Source organism: Balaenoptera acutorostrata, chromosome 18 (genome assembly GCF_949987535.1).
Source record: "Balaenoptera acutorostrata chromosome 18, mBalAcu1.1, whole genome shotgun sequence".
Classification (NCBI taxonomy): domain Eukaryota; kingdom Metazoa; phylum Chordata; class Mammalia; order Artiodactyla; family Balaenopteridae; genus Balaenoptera; species Balaenoptera acutorostrata.
In genome coordinates this window covers 72,504,714-72,517,657 of record NC_080081.1, presented here as the reverse complement: position 1 = coordinate 72,517,657, position 12,944 = coordinate 72,504,714, and the positions used below count along the sequence as shown (strand labels likewise).

General features: G+C 40.2%; 1 protein-coding gene across 5 annotated transcripts in view; it reads left to right on the top strand.

Moving 5' to 3' along the window:
- The window catches only part of FRY (FRY microtubule binding protein), a 420,573-nt gene that overhangs the window by 192,978 nt on the left and 214,651 nt on the right, over nt 1-12,944 (top strand). The window contains exon 1 of one of the 5 annotated variants that reach the window (XM_057532696.1): nt 12,168-12,350. The exons of the other annotated variants lie outside the window; for them this stretch is intronic. Coding sequence (XP_057388679.1) covers nt 12,290-12,350 — 61 coding nt within the window. The 5' untranslated portion in view covers nt 12,168-12,289. Of the gene's footprint in view, nt 1-12,167; nt 12,351-12,944 lie in introns of those variants that run through there. 5 annotated transcript variants of the gene reach the window in all.

The following is a 12,944-nucleotide window of genomic DNA, read 5'->3' as shown; positions in this document are numbered from 1 at the left end:
TGAATGCTTGTCTAAATTCCTCTGTGAGTTAATGGTTTTATCATGTTTGCTCATTGCCAAGACAATAGGACAGGGACCCAAGAGTCCTGGAGTCTCTTTGTGCCATCTTCTTGGCTTGGATATCTGGTCTTTACCGCTCCCTATAGCAGACATTTTGGTAAAGAAGTATGTTTCTGGAACGTCAGAAAATAAACCATCTGAAGAGGTCCAAATTGAAATACCTTCCTTTCAAATTCAGAGTCGTGTGGAGTGACTGCTAATACAGCAAGGTATTAGTATGTGCTACAGTTGCAGCCTTTCCTGTAAGTGTCACATGAATTAAACCATAAGCATGTGTTTTTTGGACCTGAGCCAAAGTCCTCTCCCAAGTGTGAGTTCAGTTGTCACCTTCAGGGTGAAGTCTTCTTTGATTGCCCCACTTCCCCTGCCCTTTCTACATACCCCCATTGTAGCAATGGCCACATTGTTGTGTAAGCATGCTTTGTGGTCTAGGTCCCTCCTGGGATAAGAATCCTCTGTCTGTTCATCATTATATTCCCCAGACCTTTCAGGGCACACTGGCTCTTGCTAATAAACTGTCAAATGTTGACAGAGTGAATAAAATTACCTGAATGGGTGTGGGAGGCTTATGGCCAAACTTAACTAAGCATTTATCCCATCTTGGATCAGCCCCCAGCAAGCAGTAACAATGTTTTGTATTTGGAGGTTCTTTCTTTTACTCCAAGCAGTAACTCATCATCCACTCTCAGCTATAAAGTCTCTTTCCTTCTGTGACCCTCACCTGTTTTCTTGGAGTGGATTTAACCTGTTAAATTGCACCTTTGTGGTCACAGAACTCAGGGCCGATGTGTCCATGAAACTCATAATGAAGTGACAGTGAAATAATTATGTAGTAATCAGCCAACTTCAGGGAATATTTCTGTGGTGGGGTTTTTTGTTTTTGTTTTAAATCAGTGAACACTGTCAAAGATTGCTCACTATAAAAAAGTATTAACTTATTCCTACATTCGTCGAATTTAACTTTACTTTTAAACCTTCCAGCCACTTTTGCCAAATTGGAAGAAAACCATTCTCAGTGAAATTACTGAGCTAATTTAATTCTTTACTGAGCTAATTTAATTCTTTACTGATCAGGGTCTTTTTCCATGAGAGGGATGCCGCTGTTTCACATTTGGAGAAATTGATTGCCTTAGTAGAGAAAAAGTTCTGAACCCAAAGATTTCATCATGATGCTTATGGCGGATGTACTTGGAGCATCACCCCAATTGGTCATGCCTGAGTGGGCTTCAGGAAGTACCTGCAAGTGAATCAACAGTCTTCCTCTTCTCTTCTTTTTTTTTTTTTTAATTACTAGCTACTATATTTATTTATTTATTTATTTATTTATTTATTTATTTATTTATAGCTGTGTTGGGTCTTCGTTTCTTGCGAGGGCTTTCTCTAGTTGCGGCAAGCGGGGGCCACTCTTCATCGCGGTGCGCGGGCCTCTCACTATCGCGGCCCCTCCCGTTGCGGGGCACAGGCTCCAGACGCGCAGGCTCAGCAGTTGTGGCTCACGGGCCCAGTTGCTCCGCGGCATGTGGGATCTTCCCAGACCAGGGCTCGAACCCGTGTCCCCTGCATTAGCAGGCAGATTCTCAACCACTGCGCCACCAGGGAAGCCCCCCTTCTCTTCTTATAAATTATTAGATGCCTACTTGAGTAGGGCACCGGGCTGGATAGAGCTCACTCGGAAGGCCTACCTCCTGCCTTCTATGGGCTTTACAGTCAAAGACGGCTGGCTTTGATGAAAGGAGAGATATAAGGAAGTCACAGAGAACAAAAATACTGATTAGATAAATGTTCTATCTGTGCCAGGCCTTTTGCTTGGACTCAGGGATACTGACATAAATAATCATCCAGAGGATAAAGTGATTCATCTTTTTATGTGGAAGAAGGCAGAGCCTGTGACATTTGAACTTGAAGAATGCCACAGAAAAGAAGGGAGAGGGCAGAGGGAAGATCATGATCAGATGCTGGGAGGTATGAAATTCATGGGTTCAGGGAGCGACAGCTGGATCACAGGGTCCCAGAAGGAGAGTGATAGATGGTAGCCATAGACAAATGGGGTCAGATCATAAGGAGCATTTCATGAGCTGCTGAAGGGTCTGGGCTTTATCCTGAAAGCATCGGGCGAGCCCCACAGCTTTTTAAAGCCAGGAGCAACATGGTCAGATCCCAGCTAATTCTGGGAGTCTTGGCTGAAAATGGAGGTAGAGAGGATCTCTGTGAGGAAAACCCAGGAAAGAGATGACAAAGACTCAAAGCCAGGTAGAAGGAGAGGTGTTGGAGGGGAGGGAACGGTTTCAAGCCACTTGCCTGGGATAGAGTTGCCAGGGCTTGGTGTCCTCCCTAAATCTAGCCTGTGCTTGATTTTAATGCACGATATGAACATGTATGATGATGTAGCTCATGCAAGCTGCTTAAAAGAGAGAGCAAGAGACGGAAGCAGTTACCTGAGGAACAGTGTTTTGGAATTATATGTGGAACAGAAGTTGTGCTCTTAAAGTAGAGTATTTGTGTTGAAGCTAAAAGGTGATGGTGGAGTTAGCTCTTGACAAAACTCATTTGATTTACTGCACCAGAATAACAGGCATTTTGCTGCTAATGTATATAGCCTCTGTTAATTTGCGTCATGGTTATTCCCAGGTTATAGATTGACAGAGGTTTTATTTTGTTTTATTTTTCAATGAAATGTAAAGTTTAGATGAGCAAGTGACGTTGAATCATTTAAATGTACAAATAGGGCTCTAACGAATGCTGCATAGCCCACTGGAATACTTTGGGATGGTTTGAGGGTATCAATTCATCTAAATTGTCTAACCAAATTTTGTATGTGGAAGTCTCCCGGGAAAGTGTAGTGTAATTTTCACAGGAAGGCCATGCATCAGGAACAGTCCCAAACAGAACAGTTCTTAAGAAGCAAGGTTCAAGATGATCTCTGTTAGCTGCTTTTTGTTGCATCCGTAGCCATACATGGTTTGGTCCTGCTCAGATAGACAGGACCTGCTCTCACTTTCCTTTCTACCTTCTAGGAAGAGCAGTGTGCTTTCCAGGCCCATGTGTACTTCTATAAATTGCTCTAGGAGAAAATCTCTCCTAGTCTTAGGCAACTTGATGATGACATATCTTTCTGTGTTTTTGTGCCAGTTCAAACTAGGCTAGTTGAATCAGATTCTCCCAATGCCTCCTCCGTGCCCTTATGTGAGGAAACTTCTGGAAGTTGTATTAACTTTTGTGGTCTGCCAGGCATGGCAGTCACTACTTCAGAATGCCGCAGAGTGCTCTGTAACAATTAATAAGTCATGGCAGGTGGTTCGTCATCACATAAGAAAGTAAGGCAGACATGCACCTAATTTGTCATAAAACAATACTGTAAACCTTACGCCTATAACTGTCTTGCACACTCAATTCTCTGAATTATAACTTAAAGTTATAATTGTGTATCCACCACATACAGTATTCAGGAAGACGCATCAGCATGTGAACAAGCTCTTAAAAAGCTCCTTAATAATGAGGATTATTTAAGTAGATGAACCTATAGCAATAAAGTTGGGACAGAAATAATATCAATACTTTCAACGGAGAAGTTATACAGTAACAAAACTCCACTCATATAGATACATATTTAAATATTTCCATCCCTTTCCAGTCTGAGAGTTCAAAGTTATTGCATCCCAGGATGTAATTGGGTGAGGAAAAGAACTGTCTCCCTTTTATTTGGTTAAGGGAGGTTTTGTGGTACAAGTCGGATTTGTAAAACGTCTTTGAAAGAGAAGATGTGTTGGCAGGATTGGGAGGAAAAGGTATGTCAAGCAAAAAGTGTGTAGTTGGCGTGAAGAAGGAAAGGAGAGGAGTGGTGGGATGGCTGGCCAGAGCAGCTGAAGGGAATTCCAGAACTACCTCCTGGGATGAAATAGAAGCCCACCAAAGCTTCAGATGCACATTTGCCAGTTTAGCTTTCTGCTTGAGTAGGATCCCATTTTCCCCAGGGCTCAAAGTACTTCTGAGGTTTCAGGTGGGGATTAACTGATGAAATGATTCTGCTGTGGGAAGAGCGTGAATGGAGATTGTGGTGTGCCTGTATTGCTAATGCAAGTCTGCATGAGGCATTGACATATTGTCAGACCGTTTTACCAGTTTTTCTTCCCACGTTGATGTGGCTTAAAAATTAAAGACATAAACAAATGAATAAACATTCATTGAGAATAATACACTGTGTGCAAAACACTGCAGTAGGAGCCAGGTGAATTGCAAAGAAGTGTGAGGTGCTGACCCCAAAGAGGCAGGCAAGGTGGAAATGTATATTTAGTAAGAATGACGGCGGTAATGCAGTGGCTATCACAAATCCGTGTGTACTCAACTGTAATGTGGGCGATATAGTGAGACAGGGCTGAGGGAGTATTAAGATGTTTAAAAATCTGTTTCCTAGTCAGTTTTATATTTTTGGCTTTATATGGATTTGGCTGCCACGTGGAAGCATTTAATAGCCGAGATATCTTTTATGGTGTTTTTGCGTCTCAGCATCTAGGAGGCAATCTGGTAGAGCGGGAAGAGTACAAACTTCTGAGTCAGGAGAGCTGTATTTGGACTCCTTTTTTTCTGGCATCAACTGAGTGTGCGATCTTGGACAAGTTACTTTAATTTTCTCAGCGGGGATAAAAGGAACCACCCCTCAGTCTTGAAACCAAGTTCCCAGTCTTACCCGGCCTGATGGTTTTTTGGGTTTTTTGTTTTGTTTTGTTTTGTTTTGTATTTTTTTTTTGTTCTTTCTTTTTTTGGCCACTCCAGGCGGCATGTGAGACCTTAGTTCCCCAACCAGGGATCGAACCCGCACCCCCTGTAGTAAAAGCTCGGAGTCTTAACCACTGGACCGCCAGGGAAGTCCCCCTAGCCTGATAGTTTTTCAAGTGATTAATAGATGTTTGCTTATTGAGTCAATAAATCAATATTTTTATCACCTATTTGTGAACATTTATGACTACAGATATTTACTAATTCATAGATATGCAACACTGGCTTTTCTTAATGGCTTTCCGTGTTTATTCACAAAAATTGTTTCCAATATGTCTAAGTTTTATCAAGTGGTAATTGGTCTAGAGAACAGCATGTACAATAGAAATACAATGCAAAGGCTTTATGCAATTTAAAGTTTTCTTGAGGCCACATTAAACAGAGTTTAGAAGCATCTGAAATTAATTTTAGTATTTTACCTAGTCCAGTATATCTAAAATATTATCATTTTGACATGTAATCAGCATAAAAATTATTAATGAAATATGTTATATTCTCTTTTGGGGAATAATTCAGTGTGTATTTATCTCGTACCACCAGCACATCTAAATTTGAATACCAAATTGGTCAAAGATACTTGATCTCTATTTAGATTTCATAAAACTTACAGTTTAAAAAAATAGTTTTACGTATGCAGGTTATTTACAAATGTACCTAAAATTTTTCCAGTAACTGAATCAAGCATCAGGTTTTCAATTTTAAACTGATTAAAATTCAGTAACTCAGTTGCACTAACCACATTTCAAGCGCTTAATAGCTATATTTGGCTGGTAGTGAACAGCACAGGTAAAATTATCTTGAATTATTTTTCAGTAGGTCCCCAGACTTTTAGGCAGCAGAATCATGTCATAAAAAAATAAAGATGTTCTAAACCTGGATTTCATTTTGGGAGTTACCTTATACTGACTATGCTTAGTGGTGACTTCTGGCACTCAGCTTGTTCTGCCTGCTAGATTTATGACATCTCCTTTGAATGAAGCTCTCTAGATTAGCCTAAGGAATGTTTAGTTGCTTTTAAAATGCTGCAGAAAGATCGGTGTTTTTTCATAGTAAGCATCTGAATCCATTATCTTTGCAGATGAATAGTCTGGGTCTCAAGCTGCTTGACTTGCCCAAGATCCCATGGCTAGTTGTGGGGCAGGTATCCCTTAAACCTGGACTTATGGGTCCTTGCTGCTCCTTATTTTGCCTCGTTTAGGTGCAGGTGGATCCCTGATGCCCTGCTTTGGACACTTAACATCTTACCTGAAGGAGGACCCTTTCTCAGGCCATATTATTTGATTCTCAAAAATATCATCAACCCCAAATCCAAAGTGGAGTGTGGAGACCATACCAGTCTACAATATTGTAGACTGAATTGTCTCAAAGAATCCTTGGGCAGAGCAAGGTTGTGGAGATGAAGGTCGTGGAGAAAGAGGCTTCCTTAGTAGTAAGAATGTATGCGGCTAAGTGCCTTCTTCCTGCTCCTTCACTGACTTGTAAAGGCAAAGTTTAACTTAATAGAAAAACAACCATTACAGTCCTCAAAATAGTGGTGCTCTTACTATGTACGTTTCTGTTGTATAAAGTTCTCTTTTGGAAATGTCTCTTTTTTGCTGCTAAATAAAACCAGTAAAGATGATTCATAAGCATTGGGTGGAAATGGATATGGGATACTTAGCTGAATGATTCCTCAACGTTCAATGTGACTGGTTTTTAGACACTGTTGGCTCCTATATGCTTTCTTAATGAATAGTCAAAAGGGATATGAGCTAATTCCTTGAGCTCCTGGCATTAACTTTTTCACCAGAATTTGCATACTTTATAGAAAAGGTTAATGTTTTCAGGACTGGCCAAAGCTTCAAGTTCAGAAATCTTTGTTTAAATGATGCTTTCTTAGATGCAAGTAGTTGTTTACTCTCATTTTAAATGTACCTATCTGAGCTCCTATTGTCAAGTTTATTGTATTAAGTATTTAGATGTTTTGGATAAAAATATGAAAATCCTCGAAGTTTTCACCCTCTACTATTGACACACTAGTACATCGTGAAGACGCCCCCTTTTCTGTTCTGGGCCGCTAGTCAGAAATGTCCTTACGGACTATTAAGGGTTTCCAGGAGGCTTACTCTGAACTAAAGGCAGGTATTGCCCTGCCTTTGGCATTGTCATTAATTGTGCGAATGCTTTTAAGAACTTTTGCAGCTATGAAGCGATCATTTGTTACACATCTTACCTTTTGATTTTCTGCATCCAGTTTGCTGAGGGTTTAAAAACTGAACAAAAACCTGCTTGATTTGTGTGTAAACAAAAGTTAGACTTGGAGTAGGAACTTGCATTAGACTCTGTATAAAGTACTTGGATTTTGTGACATCTATTTGGGCAAAGAAGCTGTGAGGCTGTTTTAAGATGAAAATCACATTCAGGACAAGGTAAGTAAACCCCAAGTTTTGGGGGGTTACTTACTGATTCTTCATTATGTTTTGAGTTGTAAGTATGAGGTTACCAACTTGATAGCTCTGTTCAAGATGGTAACTATTTTAAACTCTCCTTTGCATTCCCCTGTCTGGGGAAACAGTTTACAGGATACTCAATTATCATTTATTATTAAATATTCCCAGAGGCCACCAGTAGCTTCCAAACCTGGCTGTACATCAGAATCACTTGTGGAGCCTTTAAAAAAGACAGATTCCAGCCTCACCAGAAGTCGGTGAAATTTGTACTGGAATTTGTACTTTTTAAGAGCTCCCCAGCTTTGGGTAAATGGGCTTTTGTCAGGCCCCTCCCCCCGAAATAAATGAGTTAAATGCAAGAAACAGGATCAATGCAATGTTCCTCCAATATAGAGTAATAAAAAGACTGTAGGCCAGGGAAAGATCCAGTTAGGGATTGCACTTATAGCTGTGGGACTGGGGAATGTCACTAAGCTGATTCATCATCAGAGAAAAGTTTCTGGAGAGAAAGCATTTAGAGTATTGCTAACACACGCAGGTTCTTTCCCTTCTCAGTAGCATAGAACCCCTTCTGATTTTCCTCTCTAAGGTTGGGCTTAAGTGCACCTGGTAATTTACAAAAGCATGGGTGATACACAGGTTTAAAGAGAGCCCCTGTATAGGTTCAGACAATCTGTATATAATAAGTATTGCACACCTGCTGGTAGAATATTGCTTTAACAGTGGCTGAGTTCCAGAGGCTCCCTGTGCCAAAACAAACCAGTATTTTCCTAGAGTCCTTCCTGGCAAACATGTTGGGATTGCATTTGTTTGTTGCGTATGTCTTCAGGTAATGACATGCTTGGCAGTGTTTACCTACAGCTAGAAGCCTGTTTGATAGCCATTACCTCCAAGCATAATGACACATTGTCTTTTTTTTTTTTTTTAAACATCTTTATTGAAGTATAATTGCCTTACAATGGTGTGTTAGCTTCTGCTTTATAACAAAGTGAATCAGTTATACATATACAATATGTTCCTATATCTCTTCCCTCTTGCATCTCCCTCCCTCCCACCCTCCCCATCCCACCCCTCTAGGTGGTCACAAAGTACGGAGCTGATCTCCCTGTGCTATGCGGCTGCTTCCCACTAGCTATCTATTTTACATTTGGTAGTGTATATATGTCCATGACACTCTCTTACCCTGTCACATCTCACCCCACCCCCTCCCCATATCCTCAAGTCCATTCTCTAGTAGGTCTGTGTCTTTATTCCCGTCTTGCCACTAGGTTCTTCATGGCCTTTTTTTTTTTTTTTCCTTAGATTCCGTATATATGTGTTAGCATACTGTATTTGTTTTTCTCTTTCTGACTTACTTCACTCTGTATGACAGACTCTAACTCCATCCACCTCATTACAAATACCTCCATTTAGTTTCTTTTTATGGCTGAGTAATATTCCATTGTATATATGTGCCACATCTTCTTTATCCATTCATCTGTCCATGGACACTTAGGTTGCTTCCATGTCCTGGCTATTGTAAATAGAGCTGCAATGAACATTTTGATACATGACTCTTTTTGAACTATGGTTTTCTCAGGGTATATGCCCAGTAGTGGGATTGCTGGGTCGTATGGTAGTTCTATTTGTAGTTTTTTAAGGAACCTCCATACTGTTCTCCATAGTGGCTGTATCAATTTACATTCTCACCAACAGTGCAAGAGTGTTCCCTTTCCTCCACACCCTCTCCAGCATTTACTGTTTGTAGATTTTTTGATGATGGCCATTCCGACCAGTGTGAGATGATTAGATTAACTTTTAAAGTAATAAAAAGCATCAACTTTTAAAGTCATCATTCAATTAATATTTGAGGGTTATTATGGAACTATCAATTAAGCATGCCAGCAGTCCAGTGTATGTTATTGATTAAACTTAGATTACATTAATATCGTTTAAAATGCCTGACATTTATGTAACATCATCGGGGAACAAATGATCTCTGAGTAAATTTCTCCAAGTCATGAAGCTTAACCCTTGAAGTGTCAAAACATTTCAATTTAATAATTTTGAATAGAATTCTTTCTAAAGCGTACTTTATTCTCTGTATTGTATCTGTGCTATTGTATGCTATCATAATTTAACCATGTCTAAATGAATTCAGATCATCAGCACATGTATTAATTATTAAAGATTCATCATATATGGCTACCTTTAGGGCTCTTGAAATATTAAGGGCTCTCTCTTGTTATTCTAAAATATCCTAAGGCTGCTATCCTTCCCAAGTTTTATGTCTGCTTTTTGTCATTGTTTTCTGATTTTTCTATCAATATCAGCCATGAGCTGACAGCTGTCACTTACTCAACTGTTAGTGTGCCGTAGGAGCCTTCACCCATCCATGATCTGATGTTTTCAGTCTAACATGAATTGAGGCAAGGTCAAGATGGTTAAAATGATGTGTACCGTAGGAGAAATAAGCTCTGAGTGGAGATGGGTGAGGTGAGGTGGGAATTCTTATTAACAAAGACTCTGAGCTTTAATGGATGGACTTTGTGTCATCTGTTTTGACTCTAAAAGACACCTTCTATTACATTAATTCAACTCTACTAGGCATCCAAAGATGAGAACAATGTGGTTTATGCCCTAAGGACGTTCCCCAAACTGGTAAGGGCCAGGGTACCACAGAAGCACGAACAAACCATGGAGGGCATCAAAGGAGACTAGACTCTCTGGCATTCAGCTGGGTTTGGGATATGTGAAATTTCTGGATTAAAAAGTAGATTACTTGGGGGCTCCTCCTAAATGTATACAAAAACAAATACTCTAAGGTTACCATTGTTTAGAAGTTCCAATTCATAGTAAGGAAGGTACTAGAATAAAAATAAGTGTAGTGACTCTGGAGTCTGACAACCCTGTCTTTGAATGACCTTGAGCAATCTTATTATTATTATTATTTTTTTTGAAATAGGGAGCATTTTCTTTTTTCAAATTTTATTTATTTATTTATTTAATTTATGGCTGTGTTGGGTCTTTGTTTCTGTGCGAGGGCTTTCTCTAGTCGTGGCAAGCGGGGGCCACTCCTCATCGCGGTGCGTGGGCCTCTCACTACCGCGGCCTCTCTTGCCGCGGAGCACAGGCTCCAGACGCGCAGGCTCAGTAATTGTGGCTCACGGGCCCAGTTGCTCTGCGGAATGTGGGATCCTCCCAGACCAGGGCTCGAACCCGTGTCCCCTGCATTGGCAGGCAGATTCTCAACCACTGCGCCACCAGGGAAGCCCAGCAATCTTATTTTTAATCCTTTTCATCAACTGTAAAATGGAGTTGGTAATGCCTACCTTATAAGGTTGCTGTGAGGACTGAATGAAGTAATACATGAAAAGTGCCTGGCAGAGCACCTGAATCCAGTTCCATGTCTCACTAATGTTAATTCTTTTTTCTACCTCTTTCTCTCTTGCACTTCCCTTAAATGCTGTTTGGTAATTGGTATCTGTAAAAAGAGTGAAAAAATAAAATGATAGATACTTTTTTTCTTATTGGTATGAGGCTCTTTTAAGTAACTTTTTTAAATTGAATGACAGTCACATCATTTGAAAGGTTGATCTAATAATAGCACTAGAGACTTGAAGCTGACAAAGTGCAAATTTTCAGTTGAGTCTTGATTCCAATTTAGATCCAGAAAGAGGAGAATTGAAGAAGAATTCTTATTACTCAAAACTCAGATACCTCCCTAGGCACACTTGTAATTGTTTTGGCCCCTTTTAGCAAAACATAAACCAAATGCCACATAGGCACCTCAGTCAACTCTTTAAAAAAGGCGTTATAAACCCTGGATGTGTAAGACACAGTGGTACCATGGGGGCATCTTTGCTGGCGTTTAGCTTGCCTGAAACACTTGGAGTGTTCATTTTGGTAATGTGGACATTTTTCTCCTTCCTGTGAAATGTTTCCGTTCATCAGTCAATTCCCCATACCATGCTGTTTTATAATTCCAACCTATATTGCTAGAGCAAACCTTCAATTACCCTGAGCAAATCAAAAATAGAAAATGACTTGGGTTTTGTGCTCTTCACAGCTGTGTTAGTGAAGAAATAGATTTTCACTGACCCTCATAAAATTCTTCTGTCGGAAATAATGCCCATTGAAGGATCAGTTAGTTACACTTCTATTTTGTTTTTAAGTAACTTTGCATTTTCCTTCCCAATCTCCTCATTGGCCTAAACCTGTTTTCTTTTGAAGATAGAACATTCAACGCTCACCAATGTTGGCTCCTTCTTGGTGTTATAAATTAAGTTTTTAACAAGTCGATTTCGGCTGTGCCTTTTAAAATAATATAACTATAGATTTAAGCCCAATCACTTTCCTTTACGCGTTATGTTAACAGATGTTCAGTGTTTCGTTTTCCTTAAGGGTGTATAGTTTCTCACTGACTCTTGGCTTCAAATAGGGATTCTCTGCTGTTGGTTTTGTCTGTAAGAACTTAAGCTGTTTAAAGCTGTTCACACTTGTGGCCAAGAGATCCTGGTTCCCAAAGCAACGGTTTATCACCCACCCTGTGTTATCTTTGCTCTTGTATTTCTTTTGGCCCAGGAACACTCCTGCGGCCCGGTGGGTCGGCTCCATGGGTCGTGCATGGAATCGGAATGCGTGAACTGTTTGTGGTGAGCTGTGGAGGTCAGGCTCATGTTCCTGGAGTGCTGTAAGCGGCTTGACTAATCTGGCAGCATAGTATGTTCTTGCGGTTAAATATAGACATACAGGCACTTTGCTAGTTGCGGGTCACTGTCTTACTGTGCAGCTAAAAATTGTCCCATTGGTATGAACAGCGTGCCCTGGACGGAAGGCCTGTTTTAGTTTGTCTTCTACTGTAGGTCTTTAGCACCTGACTAAAAATACACCTTGAACCAGAAATAAAAGAGCCCTACCTTGTGGCCGAGACACTTACGGTGGCAGAGAGCAGGAGGACCATGGACTTGGTCATTCTCTTTTTCTGCTTTGGAACGTAGTCTGTGTTAACGGTTCCAGACTGTGAGTTCGGGCTCCTTTTCAGGCTCATGGAGATTACGACAGCTTGTTGGAGACGATCCTGTGTGATCAGCTTCATAAAAGGGCTTGGTAGGTATGAAAGGCTGTGAATTGTGCAGAGTGGGTAACTGGTTATGAAGCGCTGGGTGTAGGGAGGATTTTCCTAAAGCTTACCACGGATGGGGGTGGGAGGAGCACCTGCTTGTCCATGCAGGGAATTACTTATAATGTCACTGTTCAGAGACAAGAATGATACCCTTTAGGGTTTCTGTTTGGGATTGCAATGTTTCTGAGGTAAGATTTGGTCAGTTTTATACATGAGTCTATGGAACAACAAAGCCATGATGTCATGGAATTTTTCTGTGCACTGAAGTTTCACTAAAAGATTCGATATGACTATCTGTTCTATAAAATTGCTAATCTGTAAAAATTGCTAACATGTATTTGGAAAAGAGTCAATACCATCACATTTAATATTACAGCAGAGGTAGGGTTTATGCTTGATTTCTTCTAAATACTGTTGTAAATATCCTTATTTGTTTTCTTTCAAACATTGAAATGGGCCTAAAGCAGTTTTTCCTTTGCTTTTGGCCTAGCCTTCTCCAACATTTAAAAAATGTTTTTTCTTTTTTATGAACTAAAAAACAGGATACCATATGTTAACCAACATTAACTGGGTCCAAA